Raw genomic sequence first — 20,491 nt, forward strand, 5'->3', positions numbered from 1 at the left:
CAGCACTTCTGAGAAACGACTGCAGTATTTACCCGTGCGAGTCGTGGTTTTGCTGAATGCTGCTCTGCCACCAACTGTTGGCTCTTTAATGAAGTTTCTGAACACACAGGAACACGGACTTCAACCCTCACTGTTTCCTTTGGCCGTTTTCATTTAGGCATCCACGGCTTAGTTGGAATTCACGCCGTGGGTACTTGAAGTCGTCGACATTTCCTGAACTTATTCTGCAGCACAGTGTTTAAAGTAATATACACACTATGAAAGAATGAATGGTCAATGTTAGTGGTGATTGCTGTACCTAATAGGTTCTAGTGTAGTAATGGATGAGATGCCTGCTCAATGAGTGTCAGTATGGGGTGACTATTGAGAGAGCAGTGGATGAGCACAGGCTATGAAAGCTTTGAGTGACTTTTTTCTCTCTCTGTATCATTGCAGTGCGGATGGGGTTGAAATAGTAACTGTATTTCTTGCTGTGTCATTGCAGTAGACTAACTGTATCTCTTCCTCTGTGTCATTGCAGTGTGGAGGGGGATGCGCGGCCCAGTGAGAGTGACGGTGGAGCAAGCTACAGGGGCCCAGTGATAAGCCCAGACCGTTTCGAGGGCCCCCTCTACAGCCACGGGGTGCAGCCGGGCCCCCAACGGCCCCCCCGCAGGCCCAAGCTCCAGCACTCACAGTCCATCCTCCGCAAGCAGGCCGAGGAGGAGGCCATCAAACGCTCCCGCTCGCTCTCCGAGGGCTATGAGCTCTCCGCTGACCTCCAGGACAAACAGGTAGGGTATCACTGTTTCAGACCCACCCTGTATATGTCCTATCGAGACTTATGAAGCCATTTTGCAAAAACTCCCACATTACCTGACATCTTTACTTACCCATAAAGTTTGAGTTACCAAACCAGATCACAAGGATGGCGAACTCTGGAAGTGCTGTCTGTTGCTACAGACTTAGGGAAAATAGCTTTTTGTTCCATACATGGAGAGCAAAGAAACTATCTTATGAGTTCTCTACAAATGGATGTATTGGTGCCTTTCGGACAGCTCAGAGTGTTGATTGAGGACCTCTTTGCTGAGGAATGTTTTTCACGAGTGTAATTTTTAATTTATTTTCTGTGTAATTTGTTGTGTAATTGTAAGATGCAGGGCTCCCTTGCAAAAGAGACCTTGGTCTCGATAGGACTCCCTTTAATTTAAAGACAAAATAACATTTCCCTTACTGAACCTCTATGTCAATGACCACACTACAAACACTCGAACATCTACAGATACCTTTGAGAAGAAAACAAAACCATGGCATTGCTTTGCTACAGGTTCTCTGCTCGTCCTTGAAATGTGTATTACTAATAAATTATAGCCATGTTTCCCTGGAAAGATCCATTCAGTCCCACAAGTGTTTGAGCATTGGTCATCATTTGTCAAAATATAATCCTTATCCTATAATGAAGACGTTGTGATAATCCGTTCTCCTCTGTCCGTCAGGTGGAGATGCTGGAGCGTAAATATGGAGGACGCTTCATAACCCGGCATGCGGCCCGCACCATCCAGACAGCCTTCCGCCAGTACCAGATGAACAAAAACTTTGAGCGTCTCAGGAGTTCTATGTCTGAGAACCGCATGTCTCGACGCATCGTCCTGTCCAACATGAGGATGCAGTTCTCCTTCGAGGGCCCTGAGAAAGTCCACAGCTCCTACTTTGAGGGGAAACAGGTGTCCCTGACAGACGACGGCACCCCCCTGGCCTTGGTACAGTCCGAGTGCGGGGACATGGAGGTCCACCACCAGGCCAACATGGCGTCTCACCCCGCCTCCCAGAACGACCTGACGGACGCCATCACGGAGTTGGAGGACGCCTTCTCCAGGCAGGTGAAGTCTCTGGCCGAATCCATTGATGACGCCTTGAACTGCCGCAGCCTGCAGGGCGACGAGGGTCTTGACCCTGAGGCCATGGGCTGCCCCGAGGTGGAGAGGGAGGTGGCCTATCAGGTGAAGCCTCACCGCGGGGTGGCGGGACGCATGCGAGAGGACATGATGGCATCCTACAGCGATGTGACTCTGTTTATCGACGAGGAGGAGCTGTCTCCCTCTCTGGGTCTGTCGCGGGGGTCTGGTGACCAGCCCTCCAGCATTGAGTCAGACCTACGCCTGCGCTCAGCCAACTCCTCCCAGGAGTACTGGCCCCTGGACGCTAAAGATGAGGGGCGTGACACAGACACCAGCTGCCGCAGCACCCCTTCCCTGGAGTGCCAGGAGCAGCGGCTCAGGGTGGACCACCTCCCCCTGCTGACCATCGAGCCGCCCAGCGACAGCTCCGCCGAACACAGTGAGCGCTCTGACCGCAGCTCCGTCAAACGGCCGCCCGTCTACGAGCCTCACGGGGGCAGCCACATCATGGCGTCCTCCAAGGCTAGCCCCAAACACATCTCTCATGGCCCACCCCCGCGGGCGCCCTCCAGGGACGACGAGGCGCCCCTCCGCCACCGCCACCGGGCGCTGGAAAGCCACCTGGCCATCAACGGCTCTGCCAATCGGCAGAGCAAGTCTGAGTCCGACTTCTCAGACGGGGATAACGACAGCATCAATAGCACGTCTAACTCCAACGACACCATCAATTGCAGCTCTGAGTCGTCCAGGGACAGCCTGAGGGAGCAGACACTCTGCAAGCAGACGTACCACAAAGAGACACGCAACAGCTGGGACTCGCCCGTCTTCAGCAACGATGTGATCCGCAAGAGGCACTACCGCATCGGCCTGAACCTCTTCAACAAGTAGGTGCTCAGCTCTGACTGAGTGCTAACGTGGTTGTCCACTGATTGGTGTAATTAAGGGTAAATGAGCAGAGGGGTTCTTATAGAGAAACTGAGGTGACCTATTTACAGTTATCAGGATTGTATTTGGGCCACACATATAAGGCAATCAGTCGAATTCAAGTGAATTAGCAGGGTTAAAGACAAGTCCTATGAAATGGTAAAAATGCATACAATTTGTATAAGGTAGGCCTATGGGCTAAGGTATATATTTGTGCATTCGTGTAAACTCTTTGTAGACTCATAGGTCTACTTTTATAGGACTGATATTCTGTAGATGAGAAATCCAGACAGGTGCAGTTTTACAGTCCATCAGTTTATCCTCTACTACATACAGCCAGACAGTCGCTCCATTTTCTGTGCCCTTATTAAATATTAACCACCCTGTTCCTGTTGTGGCCACTTCCTATCAGTCACAGAATCAAACGCCACACTTGGCTCTGTAAAATGACTGAATAGGTCGCAGAAGGACACACCTGCTTCAAAAAGGCCTTATTTTGATGTCATGCTAGACTTTTTCAGTCGAGTCACCTTTGGTGTCAGTCTCATTGTGTCTGTCTGCTTCGCTATAAACACGAACCCTTCTTTCTTGTGTGTCTGCAGGAAGCCAGAGAAAGGCGTCCAGTACTTGACTGAGAGAGGGTTCGTCCCGGACACGCCTGTGGGTGTGGCTCACTTCCTGCTTCAGAGGAAGGGCCTGAGCAGGCAGATGATTGGAGAGTTCCTGGGCAACCGTCAGAAACAGTTCAACAGAGACGTCCTGGAGTGAGTACTAATTTGTAAAGGCCAGGTCATGTGACACTTGTTATTGTCTATCAAAAAAACATTGATTGGGGGATCACAGTGCCTTGCACAGCTAGCATTATACTGTAGGCCAGGCCAGAACAATAGACGTACTGTTCCAAGTTCAGCAAGCCATCTTTGCATTCACCGCTCTTCATTTATATCCTAACTGGGAGGTAATTGTCTTGGAACAGTTGGTTCCAACATTGTGCCCGTTTAAAATTCTACATCTCAAAGTAAGATGGCCGAACGTTGTGTATCTGTGGCCTTGGGTCAGCCTAGTAGAACGTCCACACTCTGCTTCTCTCAACAATCTGCTGCTCCTCACACTTGACCTCTCTCAAATGTGCTTTATGTATTTTCAAAGGACTACTAGGTGGATCCCTATTAGATTTTGACACATCTTGACCTGCTGGGTGCAGAATGCCTCCCCCCCTGGTCTGCGCGTTTCAGCTGGGTAGTGAATGAGATGGACTTTTGTAATAACCACTTTTCCACGTGTAGATTTGAACTAGAGATGGGCACCAATATGGAAAGTACATATCGACATCGGTTGCATTTTTACATTTGATATTGATGTCATATCGGAGTTTACTGAACTTGCTGTTAAAGCTGGAATCCTTAGTTTCCACATACATTGTTGGTCTTAATTAATGATATATACCCATTGATTCTTGAAGCAAAGTGAATGTAAACAAACACTTGCATAGCCTCAAAACGTGGTTTAATTTGTGTGTCGTGTATGGTCAGTCCTGGTATACATGGCGCTCGCTTTGAATGTGAGAGTGGTTACATTTCTCCAGGCCCATCCCTCAGTTTTTGACCAAAACACAGGTGGGGGTGACTGCTTTCTTATTGTTTCAATTAAGGATTCCAACTTTAAATACTATACAAATCAATTACGTATTTGTTGGTTAGGGAATTCATTGGTTGGTTGTGTGTTCCAGCTGTGTGGTGGACGAGATGGATTTCTCGTCAATGGAGCTGGACGAGGCACTGAGAAAGTTCCAGAACCACATCCGGGTCCAGGGAGAGGCCCAGAAGGTGGAGCGCCTCATCGAAGCCTACAGGTGAGCCAACCGATCGACGGCTCCGAGAAGCATATACTAGGTAGACAGCCACGTTAGGATGGGGGGGGGGGGGGGATATAAGCACACATGTAGACTGAGGATGAGGGGCTATTCACGTAGACAGGTTTGGCCAAGAGGGTACTACAGGTCAGTATTAGCATTTTAAAATGGTAACAACATCAACCAAAATACTATAATCGCTAGAGTACTGCACATTAGTTTCGGATAACGTTTTCTCTCTCACGAGTGACCTAACAGTTCTTCACTCTTTTGCGTTACATTTTCAAATGTAATGCAAATGTTGACCAATGTCTTGAAAATGCAAGTCACTGCTGACTTTGCTCACAACACCGTGTTGGCTAAATGACTTATTAATGCGTAGAGGGACTTGGTGCTTCAGTTACTTTTGCTTGAGTAAATAGGACAGTTCCTCACGCAATGCTGCAATAATGATGACACGGTACACACACAATGTTGACAGTTATTGTCCATCATGTGATGCATTGTATGCTGGCTTTACACATTTTCACCAGCAAGTCAATAAGACAAATGTGTGGACAAAATCCGGTTTTATATTCAAATGCATTCTATGATGGCTCTCTATGTCAAAAGCCTCTGACTCTCTTTTCACCTCTGACACGTGATGTCATCTCCCTTTCCTGTTGTTTTGTATTCCAGCCAACGCTACTGTATCTGTAACCCCACGGTAGTGCGACAGTTCCGGAACCCTGACACCATCTTCATCCTGGCCTTCGCCATCATCCTCCTCAACACAGACATGTACAGCCCCAACGTCAAGCCAGAGAGGAAGATGAAGCTGGAGGACTTCGTCAAGAACCTCCGAGGTGAGAGAGAGGGGGGGGGGATGTCATGGTTTCTGAAGACAAAACGGAGACATTGTCCTCTACATATTTTAGAGAAAATAAAGAATGATAAAATCGACTAAAAACTTCATCAAGTGAGTGTAGGACATTCACAATGTGATTTCTTCACCGCTTTTAACAAGGCACACCTGTAACAGTGCTATCTATCTGGATTAAAAGTAGAAAGCACACATCCACTCCAGCTCAGCAGGACAGAAGTGGAGCAGAGAATAAGCAATCACAAATGGAACAGGTTAATTTGTGCTACATGATTAGCGTTTCAATCACGAAAGCAACATTTTCATCGCACACAGATGAAAACAAGACATTTTTCATAGGGAGGGTGACAGCAGAATGTTGACTGTCTGAAGAGGCTGTCACATGTTACGTGTGTTTTAAAATTCCATTTCAATATCTGGCAGCGTCGGGCAGTTCACAAGGGCAGGCTGCGACTGTGTGTTTGAGTCGAGGCTGTTTTGAGGTAGCGACGACCTTGATGGAAATGTGTCAACAGTCATTAATTGCGCCTTCACACAATCACATTAGCAATTCTTAGTCTTGGGTGAGCAGCGCGATAGAAGCACAGTCAACTACTTGTCGTTTTTTGCTTGGCATTTGAGATTTTATTCGAGAAGTAAAGCGTGATGGGCTGATTCATCCTCCATCGTGATGAGTGTCGGCAATGGTAAAACAAGGAGGAGTAATTGGATAAGAGGGATTCATATTCTCACGCGAAATGGAAAAGACAAAGTGTGTGTGTGTGTGTGTGTGTGTGTGTGTGTGTGTGTGTGTGTGTGTGTGTGTGTGTGTGTGTGTGTGTGTGTGTGTGTGTGTGTGTGTGTGTGTGTGTGTGTGTAACCATCGTCTCCTCTCCTCCTCAGGGGTGGATGATGGGGAGGACATCCCCAGGGAGACTCTGGTAGGAATATATGAAAGGATCAGGAAGAGGGAGCTGAAGACCAACGAGGACCACGTGTCTCAGGTTCAGAAGGTGGAGAAACTCATAGTGGGGAAGAAACCGGTGAGGAGCACACAATGTACCTAAAACTCTGCTACTGCACTTTTTGCATAGTGCTTGATAAAAGGCAGATGCCTGAAACGCCCTTGGGTTTACTCTGGCATGACTCGTCTTAATTAAATGTGTCACTCCATAGCCCCTCGATTAACTATGGCATTCCGTTTGTCAAATACAGCCCAAAGACGCACATTTATCCATGGAGAGAGAGTGTTGGGACTTTTCGTTACACACTATCAAAGCAAATCAAGTTATATTTGTCACATACACATGGTTAGCAGATGTTATTGCGAGTGTAGCAAAATGCTTGTGCTTCTAGTTCTAACAGTGCAGCAATATCTAACATGTAATCTAACAATTCCACAACAACTACCTAATACACACAAATATAAGTAAAGGAATGGAATAACAATATATACATATAAATATATGGACGAGCAATGACAGAGCGGCATAGGCAAGAGTTGGAGGCATGCATGGCCACACAGTCATGGGTGAACAAGGAGTACAGGAGGGGACTGAGCACACACCCTTGTGGGGCCCCAGTGTTGATGATCAGCGAAGTGGAGCGGTTGTTTCCTACCTTCACCACCTGGGGGCGGCCCGTCAGGAAGTCCAGGACCCAATTGCACAGGGCGGGGTTGAGACCCAGGCCCTCAAGCTTAATGATGAGCTTGAACGGTACTATGGTGTTGAATGCTGAGCTATAGTCAATGAACAGCATTCTTACATACAGTGAGGGAAAAAAGTATTTGATCCCCTGCTGATTTTGTACGTTTGCCCACTGACAAAGAAATGATCAGTCTATAATTTTAATGGTAGGTTTATTTGAACAGTGAGAGACAGAATATCAACAAAAAAATCCAGAAAAACGCATGTCAAAAATGTTATGAATTGATTTGCATTTTAATGAGGGAAATAAGTATTTGACCCCTCTGCAAAACATGACTTAGTACTTGGTGGCAAAACCCTTGTTGGCAATCACAGAGGTCAGACGTTTCTTGTAGTTGGCCACCAGGTTTGCACACATCTCAGGAGGGATTTTGTCCCACTCCTCTTTGCAGATCTTCTTCAAGTCATTAAGGTTTCGAGGCTGACGTTTGGCAACTCGAACCTTCAGCTCCCTCCACAGATTTTCTATGGGATTAAGGTCTGGAGACTGGCTAGGCCACTCCAGGACCTTAATGTGCTTCTTCTTGAGCCACTCCTTTGTTGCCTTGGCCGTGTGTTTTGGGTCATTGTCATGCTGGAATACCCATCCACGACCCATTTTCAATACCCTGGCTGAGGGTTTGACGGTACATTTGACGGTACATGGCCCCGTCCATCGTCCCTTTGATGCGGTGAAGTTGTCCTGTCCCTTTAGCAGAAAAACACCCCCAAAGCATAATGTTTCCACCTCCATGTTTGACGGTGGGGATGGTTTCTTGGGGTCATAGGCAGCATTCCTCCTCCTCCAAACACGGCAAGTTGGGTTGATGCCAAAGAACTCCATGTTGGTCTCATCTGACCACAACACGTTCACCCAGTTGTCCTCTGAATCATTCAGATGTTCATTGGCAAACTTCAGACGGGCATGTATATGTGCTTTCTTGAGCAGGGGGACCTTGCGGGCGCTGCAGGATTTCAGTCCTTCACGGCATAGTGTGTTACCAATTGTTTTCTTGATGACTATGGTCCCAGCTGCCTTGAGATCATTGACAAGATCCTCCTGTGTAGTTCTGGGCTGATTCCTCACCGTTCTCATGATCATTGCAACTCCACGAGGTGAGATCTTGCATGGAGCCCCAGGCTGAGGGAGATTGACAGTTCTTTTGTGTTTCTTCCATTTGCGAATAATCACAGAAACTGTTGTCACCTTCTCACCAAGCTGCTTGGCGATGGTCTTGTAGCCCATTCCAGCCTTGTGTAGGTCTACAATCTTGTCCCTGACATCCTTGGAGAGCTCTTTGGTCTTGGCCATGGTGGAGAGTTTGGAATCTGATTGATTGATTGCTTCTGTGGACAGGTATCTTTTATACAGGTAAGAAACTGAGATTAGGAGCACTCCTTTTAAGAGTGTGCTCCTAATCTCCGTTCGTTACCTGTATGAAAGACACCTGGGAGCCAGAAATCTTTTTGATTGAGAAGGGGTCAAATACTTATTTCCCTCATTAAAATGCAAATCAATTTATAACATTTTTGACAAGCATTTTTCTGGATATTTTTGTTGTTATTCTGTCTCTCACTGTTCAAATAAACCTACCATTAAAATTATAGACTGATAATTTCTTTGTCAGTGGGCAAACGTACAAAATCAGCAGGGGATCAAATACTTTTTTCCCTCACTGTAGGTATTCCTCTTGTCCAGGTGGAGTGTGATGGCGATTGCATTGTCTGTGGACCTATTGGGGTGGTAAGCAAATTGAAGTGGGTCTAGGGTGACAGGTAAGGTGGAGGTGATATGATCCTTGACTTGTCTCTCAAAGCACTTCATGATGACAGAAGTGAGTGCTACAGGGCGATAGTCATTTAGTTCAGTTACGTTTGCATTCTTGGGTACAGGAACAATGGTGGCCGTCTTGAAGCATGTGGGGACAGCAGACTGGGATAGGGAGAGATTGAATATGTCCGTAAACAAACCAGCCAGCTAGTCTGCGCATGCTCTGAGGAAGCGCATAGGGATGCCGTCTGGGCCAGCAGCCTTGCGAGGGTTAACACATTTAAATGTTTTACTCATGTAGGCCACGGAGAAGGAGAGCCCACAGTCCTTGGTAGCGGGCTGCGTCTGTGGCACTGCAATATCCTCAAAGCGGGCAAAGAAGGTGTTTAGTTTGTCTGGAAGCAAGACGTCGGTGTCCGTGACATGGCTGGTTTTCCTTTTGTAGTCTGTGATTGACTCTAGACCCTGCCACATACGTCTTGTGTCTGAGCCGTTGAATTGCGACTCTACTTTGTCTCTATACTGGCATTTTGCTTGTTTGATTGCCTTGCAGAGGGAATAACTACACTGTTTGGATTCGGCCATATTCCCATTCACCTTTCCATGGTTAAATGTGGTGGTTCGCGATTTCAGTTTGAGGAATTCTAGGTCAGGTGAACAAAAGGACTTGAGTTCCTGCATGTTGTTACACCTTGAGTCGTTAATCATGAAACATACAGCCCTCGCCCATCTTCTTCCCGGAGAGATGTTTATTCCTGTCGGGCACGATGCACAAAGAATCCAGGTGGCTGTACCGACTCAGACAGCATATCCCGAGAGAGCCATGTTCAGGAGAGCCTTGTTTCTCGCAAGTATCCAAGCAATCTCATATGTTGCCTTGTCGTTTTCTCTGCAACAGCGCTAGATCTGTCCATCATTTGTTGTTGTCCTTTGAGCTGTCTTTTGAGTTGCGCTATTTTGTAATTTCTGGAGGTTGCTTTGTGGCGGATATGTTTTGTCAAAGTGGGCACGGTGTGACTGGAAATGTCGCTCTAAATTTGCTCCTTCAAAACAATTGACTGCCTTCTGTCAAATAAGACAAAGTGAGGTAGTCCTATTATGCAGAACAAAACAAATATCCATGTCTACCAGACTGCAAAATTAAATGGGAGTAGCAGACTGATGTGTCGGTCGCTGTAGCTGAGCAGTTGCGTTCTATTTCGGCCTTTCTGTTCAACAGCTGCGCTATACTGCCATCTGTCTGCCGTCCAGGGAGCAATAGGTATATTCAATGACGTGATTCAGGCTTCCATTAAAGACATTGAATTGAAATTGTATCATTGTTATGTTTTATGAATGGGAAATAGGAAAATCACCGCAATCTGCAAATGAAGGGCTTGCGCAATGAGTACCACTGCACTAATATATATAACACTTAGTATAGTGAAAAGGCATAGCCTACTTGCACTTACTATATAGGAGCAAAAACAGAGGGAAAACAACAAATCAAATTGTATTGCTTGTGTACACAGATTTTGCAGATGTTATCGCAGGTGCAGCGAAATGCTTGTGTTTATAGTTCCAACAGGGCAGTAATGCCTAGCAATAATTTTTTTAAAGCAATAAACACATCATCCAAAAATATATATTTAAGAAATATCAGAATGGGCAATGTCAGAGAGCGGAATATAAACATATAATGTATATATACACATATAATGATGTGTAAATATCGTATGGACAGTATATGAATAGAAAAGGTTTATACATCAGTATACACAGTGCCCACAAAAGTATTCATACCCCTTGACTTATTCCACATTTTGTTGAGTTACAGCCTTAATTCAAAATTGATTAAATGCATTTTCTCACCCATCTACTCACAATACCCGATAATGACAAAGTGAAAACGTGTTTTTAGCCATTTTTGCACATTTATTGAAAATGAAATACAGAAATATCTAATTGACATAAGTATTCACACCCCTGAGTCAATACATGTTAGAATCACATTTGGCAGCGATTAGAGCTATGAGGCTTTCTTGGTTAGTCTTTAAGGGTGTTTTCACACTTGGTCCACACTTGGTTAGTCTTTAAGGGTTCACACTTGGTCCCTTTCAGACAATTTATGTGAACTCCAAAGGAACTTAGACCCCTCAAAAGAGCCCCCAAAGCGTACCGAACTGTGACCATCTCGAGAGGTGGTCTGAGTTCGGTTACCTTGAATTCCACGGTCCAGTTCTGTTTTATAGGACAATGTGAACGAAAGCTCCCCAGGTTCACTTGCCATTATTGCAACACAGTTTCCCCTGCCATAACCCGCCACAAAAAAGAGAAGATATATTGATGTGCAGATTCGCATCATTTTTTGGATATTGATTAGCGATTATTAAGGACACACAGAAATTCCAAAATGTGTAGAGTTTTTAGTTCAGATTATTTGTTTGCAATATGTGATCTATAGACTACGAGAGCTTCATAAGCTGTTTATTGTTTGTGGGGTCTGAATAGTGTGAGAAGACAATATATTTGGTGAGAATCTAATATTTTCTAGCTCTTAAAGAGGCAGTAGCCTACCTTGGGTGTACAATTTTCATTTACAGCATTATTCTGCAATAGTTTTCCCCCCTCATCAATCTACACACAATACTCCAAAATGACGACGCAAAAACAAGTTTTTAGAAATTCTTCAATTTTATTAAAAAAAAAAAAAAGATTACATTTACATAAGTATTCAGACCTTTTAATCAGCACTTTGTTGAAGCACCTTTGGCAGCGATTACAGCCATGATGCAGCCACCACCATGCTTCACCGTAGGGATGGTGTGAGGTTTTCTCCAGACGTGGCATTCAGGCCAAAGAATTCAATTTTGATTTCATCAGACCAAAGAATCTTGTTTCTCATGGTCTGAGAGTCCTTTAGGTGTCTCTTGGCAAACTCAAAGCGGGCTGTTGTGCCTTTTACTGAGGAGTGGCTTCCATCTGGCCAATCTACAATAAAAGCCTGATTGGTTGAGTGCTGCAGAGATTGTTGTCCTTCTGGAAGGTTATCCCATCTCCACAGAAGAAGTCTGAAGCTCTATCAGAGTGACCTCACCTCTCTGACCAAGGCCCTTCTCCCCCGATTGCTCAGTTTGGCCGGGCAGCCATCTCTAGGAAGAGTCTTAGTGGTTCCAAATGTCTTCAATTTTAAGAATGATGGAGGCCACTGTGTTCTTGGGGACCTTCAATGCTGCAGAAATGTTTTGGTACCCTTCCCCAGAGCTGTACCTCAACACAATCCTGTCTCGGAGCTCTACGGACAATTCCTTCGACCTCATGGCTTGGTTTTTGCTCTGACGTACACCGTCAACTGTGGGACCTTATATAAACAGGTGTGTGCCTTTTCCAAATCAATTGAATTTAACTCCAATCAAGTTGTAGAAACATCTCAAGGATGATCAATGGAAACAGGATGCACCTGAGCTCAATTTCAAGTCTCATAGCAAAGGGTCTGAATACTTATCTAAATAAGGTATTTCTGTTTGATATTTTTTATACATTTGCAAACATTTTTAAAAACCTGTTTTCGCTTTGTTCTTATGGGGATTGTGTGCAGATTGATAAACATTGTTTTTTAAATATTTTTTTTAATAAGTGTGACATAACATTTGGAAAAGGTCAAGGGGTCTGAATACTTTCCGAATGCACTGTACATATGAAGTCGGTAAAACAGTATGTAAACATTATTAAAGTGACCAGTGTTCAATGACTAGAATACAGTATATACATATGAGGTGGGTAAAACAGTATGTAAATATTAGTAAAGTGACCAGTGTTTAATTACTATGTACATAGGGCAGCAGACTCTAGGGTTCAGGGTAGAGTACCGGGTGCTAGCCAGCTAGAACAGTGACTAAGATTCAAAAGTTTGTGAGGGTCTTAGGGGCCAAGTTTGAAGAGCCGCTGTTGCGCATTCTGTGTGAAGGGACCATTTCAGGTTGTCAGTGAAGTTCACGCCGAACTTGAAGCTTTCGACCCTTTCTACTTCGGGCCTGTGGATGGGGGTGTGCTCTCTCTGCTGTCTCCTGTAGTCCACAATCAGCACCTTCGTTTTGTTGACGTTGAGAGAGAGTTTATTTTCCTTTCACCACTCAGCCAGGGCTCTCACCTCCTCCCTGTAGGCTGTCTCGTCATTGTTGGTAATCAAGTCTACTACTGTTGTCGTCAACAAACTTGATGATTGAGTTGGAGGCGTTCGTGGCCACGCAGTCATGGGTGAACAGGGAGTACAGGAGGGGCTGAGGACGTACCCCTGTGGGGTGCATACTCAGCCCCTCCCCTGTACTCATCCCCTCCTGAGGATCAGTATGGTGGAGGTGTTGTGGCCTACCTTCACCACTTGGGGTTGGCCCGTCAGGAAGTCCAGGACCCAGTTGCACAGGGAGGGGTTCAGACCCGGGGCCCTGAGCTTAGTGATGAGCTTGGAGGGCACTATGGTGTTGAAGGCTGAGCTGTAGTCTAACAGTATTCTTACATAGTTATTTCTCTTGTTTAGGGCAGTGTGCAGTGCAATGGAGACTGCGTCATTTCAGTCATGTAAAGGTAGAAGGGGGAAAAGCCTGAGATTCTAAGTGACCCCAGGAATTTAAAGGAGTGATTAACCCCGTATACCCCAAAGAAAAATGATCCCTCATCATCACTAAACGGCAGTATCAAAACCCTCAGAGGGCCGGAGGTACAGTGAAGTACCTGGACATTAAACAACAAATTAGACTTCCATTCTACAATAATGTACTGTATCTGTCCCACTGGTATTGTAGAGCTAGAGATCTTGTTTTCACCTCAGTTGTTTAAACCACTTCATTCAACTCATTACTGACTCACAGACAGGATTACTGAAACCCTACTTTGAGGTTCCCATGAGGGTTGCTTGCACATAAATGTCTCATGGCTTATACAGACGTAAACAGACAGATGTCTTGGACCATATATCGGAAGTTTACATACACTTAGGTTGGAGTCATTAAAACTCATTTTTCAACCACTCCACAAATGTCTTGTTAAGAAACTATAGTTTTGGCAAGTCGGTTAGGACATCTACTTTGTGCATGACACAAGTATTTTTTCCAACAATTGTTTACAGACAGATTATTTCACTTATAATTCACTGTATCACAATTCCAGTGGGTCAGAAGTTTACATACACTAAGTTGACTGTGCCTTTAAACAGCTTGGAAAATTCCCGAAATTGATGTCATGGCTTTAGAAGCTTCTGATAGGCTAATTGAGATAATTTGAGTCAATTGGATGTGTACCTGTGGATGTATTTCAAGGCCTACCTTCAAACTCAGTGCCTCTTCGCTTGACATCATGGGAAAATCAAAAGAAATCAGCCAAGACTTCAGAAAAAAAATTGTAGACCTCCACAAGTCTGGTTCATCCTTGGGGAGCAATTTCCAAACGCCTGAAGGTACCACATTCATCTGTACAAACAATAGTACGCAAGTATAAACACCATGGGACCACGCAGCCATCATACCGCCCAGGAAGGAGACGCGTTCTGTCTCCTAGAGATGAACTTACTTTGGTGCGAAAAGTGCATATCAATCCCAGAACAACAGCAGGACCTTGTGAAGATGCTAGAGGAAACAGGTACAAAAGTATCTATATCCACAGTAAAACATATCAACATAACCTGAAAGGCCGCTCAGCAAGGAAGAAGCCACTGCTCCAAAACTGCCATAAAAAAGCCAGACTACGGTTTGCAACTGCACATGGGGACAAAGATTGTACTTTTTGGAGAAATGTCCTCTGGTCTGATGAAACAAAAATAGAACTGTTTGGCCATAAAGGGGGAGGCTTGTTTGGAAAAAGGGGGAGGCTTGCAAGCCGAAGAACACCATCCCAACCGTGAAGCACGGGGGTGGCAGCATCATGTTGTGGGGGTGCTTTGCTGCAGGAGGGACTGATGCACTTCACAAAATAGATGGCATCATGAGGCAGGAAAATTATGTGGATATATTGAAGCAACATCTCAAGAGATCAGTCAGGAAGTTAAAGCTTGGTCGCAAATGCGTCTTCCAAATGGACAATGACCACGAGCATACTTTCAAAGTTGTGGCAAATGGCTTAAGGACAACAAAGTCAAGGTATTGGAGTGGCCATCACAAAGCCCTGACCTCAATCCTATAGAAAATGTGTGGGCAGAACTGAAAAAGCGTGTGCGAGCAAGGCGGCCTACAAAACTGACTCAGTTACACCAGCTCTGTCAGGAGGAATGGGCCAAAATTCACCCAACCTATTGTGATAAGCTTGTGGAAGTCTACCCAAAACCTTTTGACCCAAGTTAAACAATTTAAAGGCAATGCTACCAAATGCTAATTGAGTGTATGTTAACTTTTGACCCGCTGTGATGAAAGAAATAAAAGCTGCACTAAATCATTCTCTCTATTATTCTGACATTTCACATTCTTAAAATGAGGTGGTGACCCTAACTGACCTAAGACAGGGAATTTTTACTAGGATTAAATGTCAGGAATTGTGAAAAACTGAGTTTAAATGTATTTGGCTAAGGTCTATGTAAACTTCTGACTTCAACTGTATGTAACAGGTTGTAGGCACGTGTCCTGTATGCACTTAAAACAGTAATGAGAGTCTCCCTCTGATATTTTCTCTGTCCTCCCATTGCAGATTGGATCTCTCCACCATGGAATAGGATGTGTAAGTACATGGTCACAGTTTGGCATGCAATGATCATGTCATTGTTATGCGTCATTTTACTCACCCACAGTTTCTATGTAAAGCAAGGGGTTCGGCCTGTATTAACATCACCCAGTCTTAGTGTCAGGATGGCTAAAATAATCCACATCCTGTAGATAATTGCTGTTTCAGATGGCTTTAGTTGGGATTAAGGGTCTTCCTGCCCCTAAAAGTCCACACCTATTACTGAGATGAGCAGGATCTCCTGTGATGCACCTGTAGACCGAGTCAACACATATACATTCCTCGGTGCCAGTGAGCTGCACCGTTTCCTGACTGTGCTGAGCCGAGCATGCATCGCTGCCAAGAAGCCGACCACACAGAGAGGCTGCACACAGACACACGCATACACACATGTGCGTACATACACACACACACACACACACGCACACACTCCTATCCACACAGAAGCCTCCCACAGACAGAGGGCATTTGTTAGAGTGGGTATTATTAGTCATGAATGTTTTAGGGGTGAGACGTGCTGAAAGACTGTTCTGAATCTATTTGGGAGAAGAATAAACGATGTAACCTTCTGTAACCTATGTGCTCACAGGCTTCTGTTCTACTGCCGTTACACTGTTTACATAGTCATAGACTAGATGAAAATCATCTCGATATCAGCTGGCTCCTGCTTTTCATTGGATGAATGAGACAGTTTTATACCGTCTTCATTTCCTGGTATTCAAGTTTTATGAGCACAATTTGTGTGGGGAATAAGTGACAGATGTGTTTTGATCCAAGGGAACCTAGTCTAATCACTCTGTGTCCCCCTGACTTCCGAACAAAGTAGGGTGGTGAAACCACCTCTCCTAACGACAATGAATACATTAGGATGAATAATGTAACGAGGAGAAACAGCATCACACGGGGTTTTATAGCACACTATTCGGATTATAACCCATTTCCCCTGCACTCCTCACACTAAATCATCCTAAAATAGAGGCTCACTGTTTGTTTTCATTTCCCTGTTGGCATAGCTGAGGGGTGTGTGTGCGTTTGCGCACGTATGTCTGAGTGCGTGCATGTGCGCTTAACAACAGTTATACTTCAATTTGGGGTCATATTATTCTTTGACCTAAGCCCAGGGCCTGACCGCTGTGTGTGTTAGTGAGTAATGTCGCTGGGTTGGTTTCTAGGTGCTGTCCCTGCCCCATCGCAGGCTAGTGTGCTACTGTCGGCTGTTTGAAGTGCCAGACCCCAACAAGCTCCAGAAGTTAGGCCTGCACCAGCGGGAGATCTTCCTGTTTAATGACCTTCTGGTGGTACGTGTCCTCTCCCGCCTTTTGTCCTGCCCTGTCCTGTGTTAAATATGGTTAGTCAAATATGGTCTTTCAAATGTGACCTCACAGCAACAACAATGAGCAAAGAAGTACAGTCTATGAGCTTTCAGTTCAAACTTTTTTTTGGGTTTCTCCAATATGTTTCTTGCCCTCACAGTATAACTCGTGTATTTGTCTGTGTGCTTGTTTGGGTGTTTTATTTGGGTGCAGGTGACAAAGATTTTCCAGAAGAAGAAGAACTCTGTGACATACAGCTTCCGGCAGTCTTTCTCTCTGTATGGGATGCAGGTTCTGATGTTTGAGAACCAGTGTAAGTAGAACAGACCTCTCCCTGCCCATTCACCATCTCTGCGATGTGTTGTTAGCCCAGCATGGTTATATAGTACATCCCACTGGGTTCAATTTGCACATCTATATACATGTAACCATCCTGTGATGATGGAACGAGACACTGTTTATACTTTCAAAACATTAGACAGATTTTAAACTTCCTTTGTGGTCGATGCCCTGAGTTTTAAAGGTCTCTCTCTCTCTGTGTTTGGTCCAGATTACGGGAATGGAATCAGGCTTACATCAGCCATACCAGGTGCCGACATCAAGGTCCTCATCAACTTTAATGCGCCCAACCCCCAGGACCGCAAGAAGTTCACTGACGACCTGCGAGAGTCTATCGCCGAGGTCCAGGAAATGGAGAAATACAGGATAGAGTGTGAGCAGACATTTTAGCTCTCTGTCCCTCCCTCTGTTTGCCCCGCCCTCATTCCCTTTTCCCCTCCCACCCTCATTCCCTTTTTCCCTCCCACCCTCATTCCCTTTTTCCCTCCCTCCATCCGCCCCTCCCTCCCTGGCCGCTGCGAGCCATGTAAACTCAGTCAAGTAGAGGCAGATAGGGCCTGGTCCTCATTACTCACTCTCTGTTTATGAGAAGGTATGTTTATAGAGTTCACAGGATGACTACCACGAGGAGGATTGTGTTTGCGGAAGGGCATTTATCAAAGAGAAACACACACAAGACTGTTTTTACGAATGAGTCGAATATGCGAAAGGATTTAGGTGCACTTTTACAATGTTACATTTGATTATTATGTAAATGCAATAGTTACCGAATGTATAGTAATAATCTATATAAAAGTAAGTGCCAGTAATGAAATTATATGAGGAAATGTAGAAATATTGTATGTTTGAAGATGAATGCTGAAACACACACACACACACACGCACACGCTATCTTTACCTTACTCTCTCCCCATATGTATGTTCATATAAAGCTGAGCTTGAGAAGCAGAAAGGGGTGGTGAGGCCCAGTATGTCCCAGAGCTCTGGGCTGAAGAAGGAGGCTGGCAATGGCAACATGAACCGTGCCAGTCTGGACGACACCTACACCATGGGCGAGGGCCTGAAGAGGAGCGCCCTCAGCAGCTCCCTCCGCGACCTCTCCGAAGCAGGTAAGGTCAAAGGTCACCATTGTGTTCACAAAACGGTCCTTTCCTGGGAGAGACTATGTTGTTTTTACCTCCTCACTCGTCCTATGGTAATATAACTCTGAACATCCAACATGATGTTTTATCGCACCTTGAATTGATGTCCGACTTCCCTTAAGCTGTATTGATGATTAAGTCAAACGTTATTCGGGTGAGAAGTTCTTATTAAATAACTGAAATGCATTCTGTATCTGGGCAGTGTGAGACTTCACAAGATAATAGCGCTTAAGGTCCTGTTAGTTTAGTCCTAAAATTATTTTCTGGTACTGGTGCCCTACCCCAATGTGAAATATTTTTATCATAACCTGGGATATGAAACAACAGAAGTAGGTTTGTGCCATTGGAAAAATAGACGTTTCTAAATGAATAAGCTATTTGGTATGATGTTATCAATAGGTCTACTTTAGAGGGTTTGCCTTTCCACTGAGAAGTGATATTGAAGGAAGGATTGCTCTCGCCCCTGTATCTAAATCAAAATATACTTTATATCTCAATGAACACCTTTGATTTTTGCACTTTTTCGTGTCACATTCTCATTCTTAAATCTCTATTTTTTTTCTCAAACATTTCATGATAAGGCTTGCTTGTTATATGTTTAATTAATCCACCGTTATTCACTACCAATCATTCTCTCACGTATTGCTGTGATCCAAACCTCCTGAACTCAATGGGGATCTGTTCTCATACAATAACTGACGCGAGACGAGATCTGGTTCCAAAATTACAAAGAACGTCTCATTGTCATGAATATCGAGAGTGTTTCACATAGCATTTCGACTCTAAAGCGAATCACCTTGAGAACATGTCATTCATTCTGGATCGCAGTTATGTTAAGACGTCATGGTAACGTAATGAAATCCATACAGGAGTTCTACAGTATCTCACATTTAGGATGTATTTGCTCTGTTTCCGTTGTCGTGTTGGGTACTATACTGAAATACAGATACGATAAGGCTAGTCAGTGCTGAAGTCAATAGATCAACATAGGAGTCTTTCCTTCCTCATGTCTTAGGTCTCTGTGTACGTTTAAGCCCTAACTTTCTCAACACAGGATGTGGCACGGTAGTGTGGTCATGTCCTGTGTACAATATATTTTCCTTTTCTCGCCATTCTCCATCTCATTATGTACTTCCTGATATTTCCATTCCCATTGGGTTTTCAACTGTTTCTCCATATGTAAAGATTGGTCATGTATCCTTTGGCTGAGCCTAATGACAGTGGCAAACTGCTCTATGTGCTCGTACACCTCATGTGCAACAGCCATTGTATTGCTTTTGATGTTTCTCCTCCGTGACTGTCACTGCCATTGGCTCTCTACGAAAGCCACCCGTTACCCTTCCTTATGACAATCTACATCTTGTGACAACATTAAATCTGTGTTGTCACATTTTATCAGGGGGAGAAAAAATCGATGAATAATCGTAACTCGTTGTAGTTTAGAAATACTAACATTGCTTAGCTCTTTGTAGTTATGCCGATGTCCTCAGCTGAATGTTGCAAAAATGATTTCCTTGTCCTTTCAGTTTGAGCAATGCAGTAAATTCAAAATGTAGTGTAAAAGTACACTGACCAAATGTCTCTCTTTATCTCCTAAGTAAATATGAACAAAGCTGCTAAAATAATGGACGTGACAGTAATACCTACCTATCTATCAACCGGTCCCCCACACACTCCCTGCCCCTTTTGATCTCAGCTTCCAGTGTACTACTCACAACCCCCTGCACTGCCCCCTAGGGGAGAGGAGGGCTGCCTAAACCGCTGTAGTTGATCCAGGAGTGCTGTCCTATCCATTTCTAATCTGTGGTATTGCATGTCTCGGGCAGGCAAGCGTGGGCGCCGCAGCAGTGCAGGATCACTAGACAGCAATATGGAAGTAAGTTGGAAGCAGCTGGTGTCCAAGCTACTCTGTGATGATGTGCTCTGTAAAAAAAAAAAAAACACAGTTTATTTTTGTTGTTCTTGCACCCCTCTCTGCTTCATAGACTCTCAGTTCATTTTGTTTTATGACCTTTTTTTTAATCTCGGATGCCTTTTAACAACCTGCCTGCCTCGGTTAG

General features: G+C 44.7%; 1 protein-coding gene across 8 annotated transcripts in view; it reads left to right on the forward strand.

Moving 5' to 3' along the window:
- LOC139556958 (IQ motif and SEC7 domain-containing protein 1-like) overlaps positions 1 to 20,491 on the forward strand; it is a 184,387-nt gene that overhangs the window by 156,869 nt on the left and 7,027 nt on the right. For 7 of the 8 annotated variants that reach the window (XM_071371149.1, XM_071371150.1, XM_071371152.1 and 4 more), the window contains 12 exons: positions 521 to 773; positions 1,476 to 2,761; positions 3,404 to 3,565; positions 4,531 to 4,653; positions 5,332 to 5,498; positions 6,398 to 6,537; positions 15,605 to 15,634; positions 16,810 to 16,935; positions 17,164 to 17,263; positions 17,501 to 17,662; positions 18,222 to 18,398; positions 20,258 to 20,307. In XM_071371149.1, the coding sequence (XP_071227250.1) occupies positions 521 to 773; positions 1,476 to 2,761; positions 3,404 to 3,565; positions 4,531 to 4,653; positions 5,332 to 5,498; positions 6,398 to 6,537; positions 15,605 to 15,634; positions 16,810 to 16,935; positions 17,164 to 17,263; positions 17,501 to 17,662; positions 18,222 to 18,398; positions 20,258 to 20,307 (2,776 nt within the window). The remainder of the gene's footprint in view (positions 1 to 520; positions 774 to 1,475; positions 2,762 to 3,403; positions 3,566 to 4,530; positions 4,654 to 5,331; positions 5,499 to 6,397; positions 6,538 to 15,604; positions 15,635 to 16,809; positions 16,936 to 17,163; positions 17,264 to 17,500; positions 17,663 to 18,221; positions 18,399 to 20,257; positions 20,308 to 20,491) is intronic. The other variant, XM_071371156.1, reaches the window with a different exon arrangement.

This window comes from Salvelinus alpinus, chromosome 28 (genome assembly GCF_045679555.1).
Source record: "Salvelinus alpinus chromosome 28, SLU_Salpinus.1, whole genome shotgun sequence".
NCBI classification, from domain to species: Eukaryota; Metazoa; Chordata; class Actinopteri; order Salmoniformes; family Salmonidae; genus Salvelinus; species Salvelinus alpinus.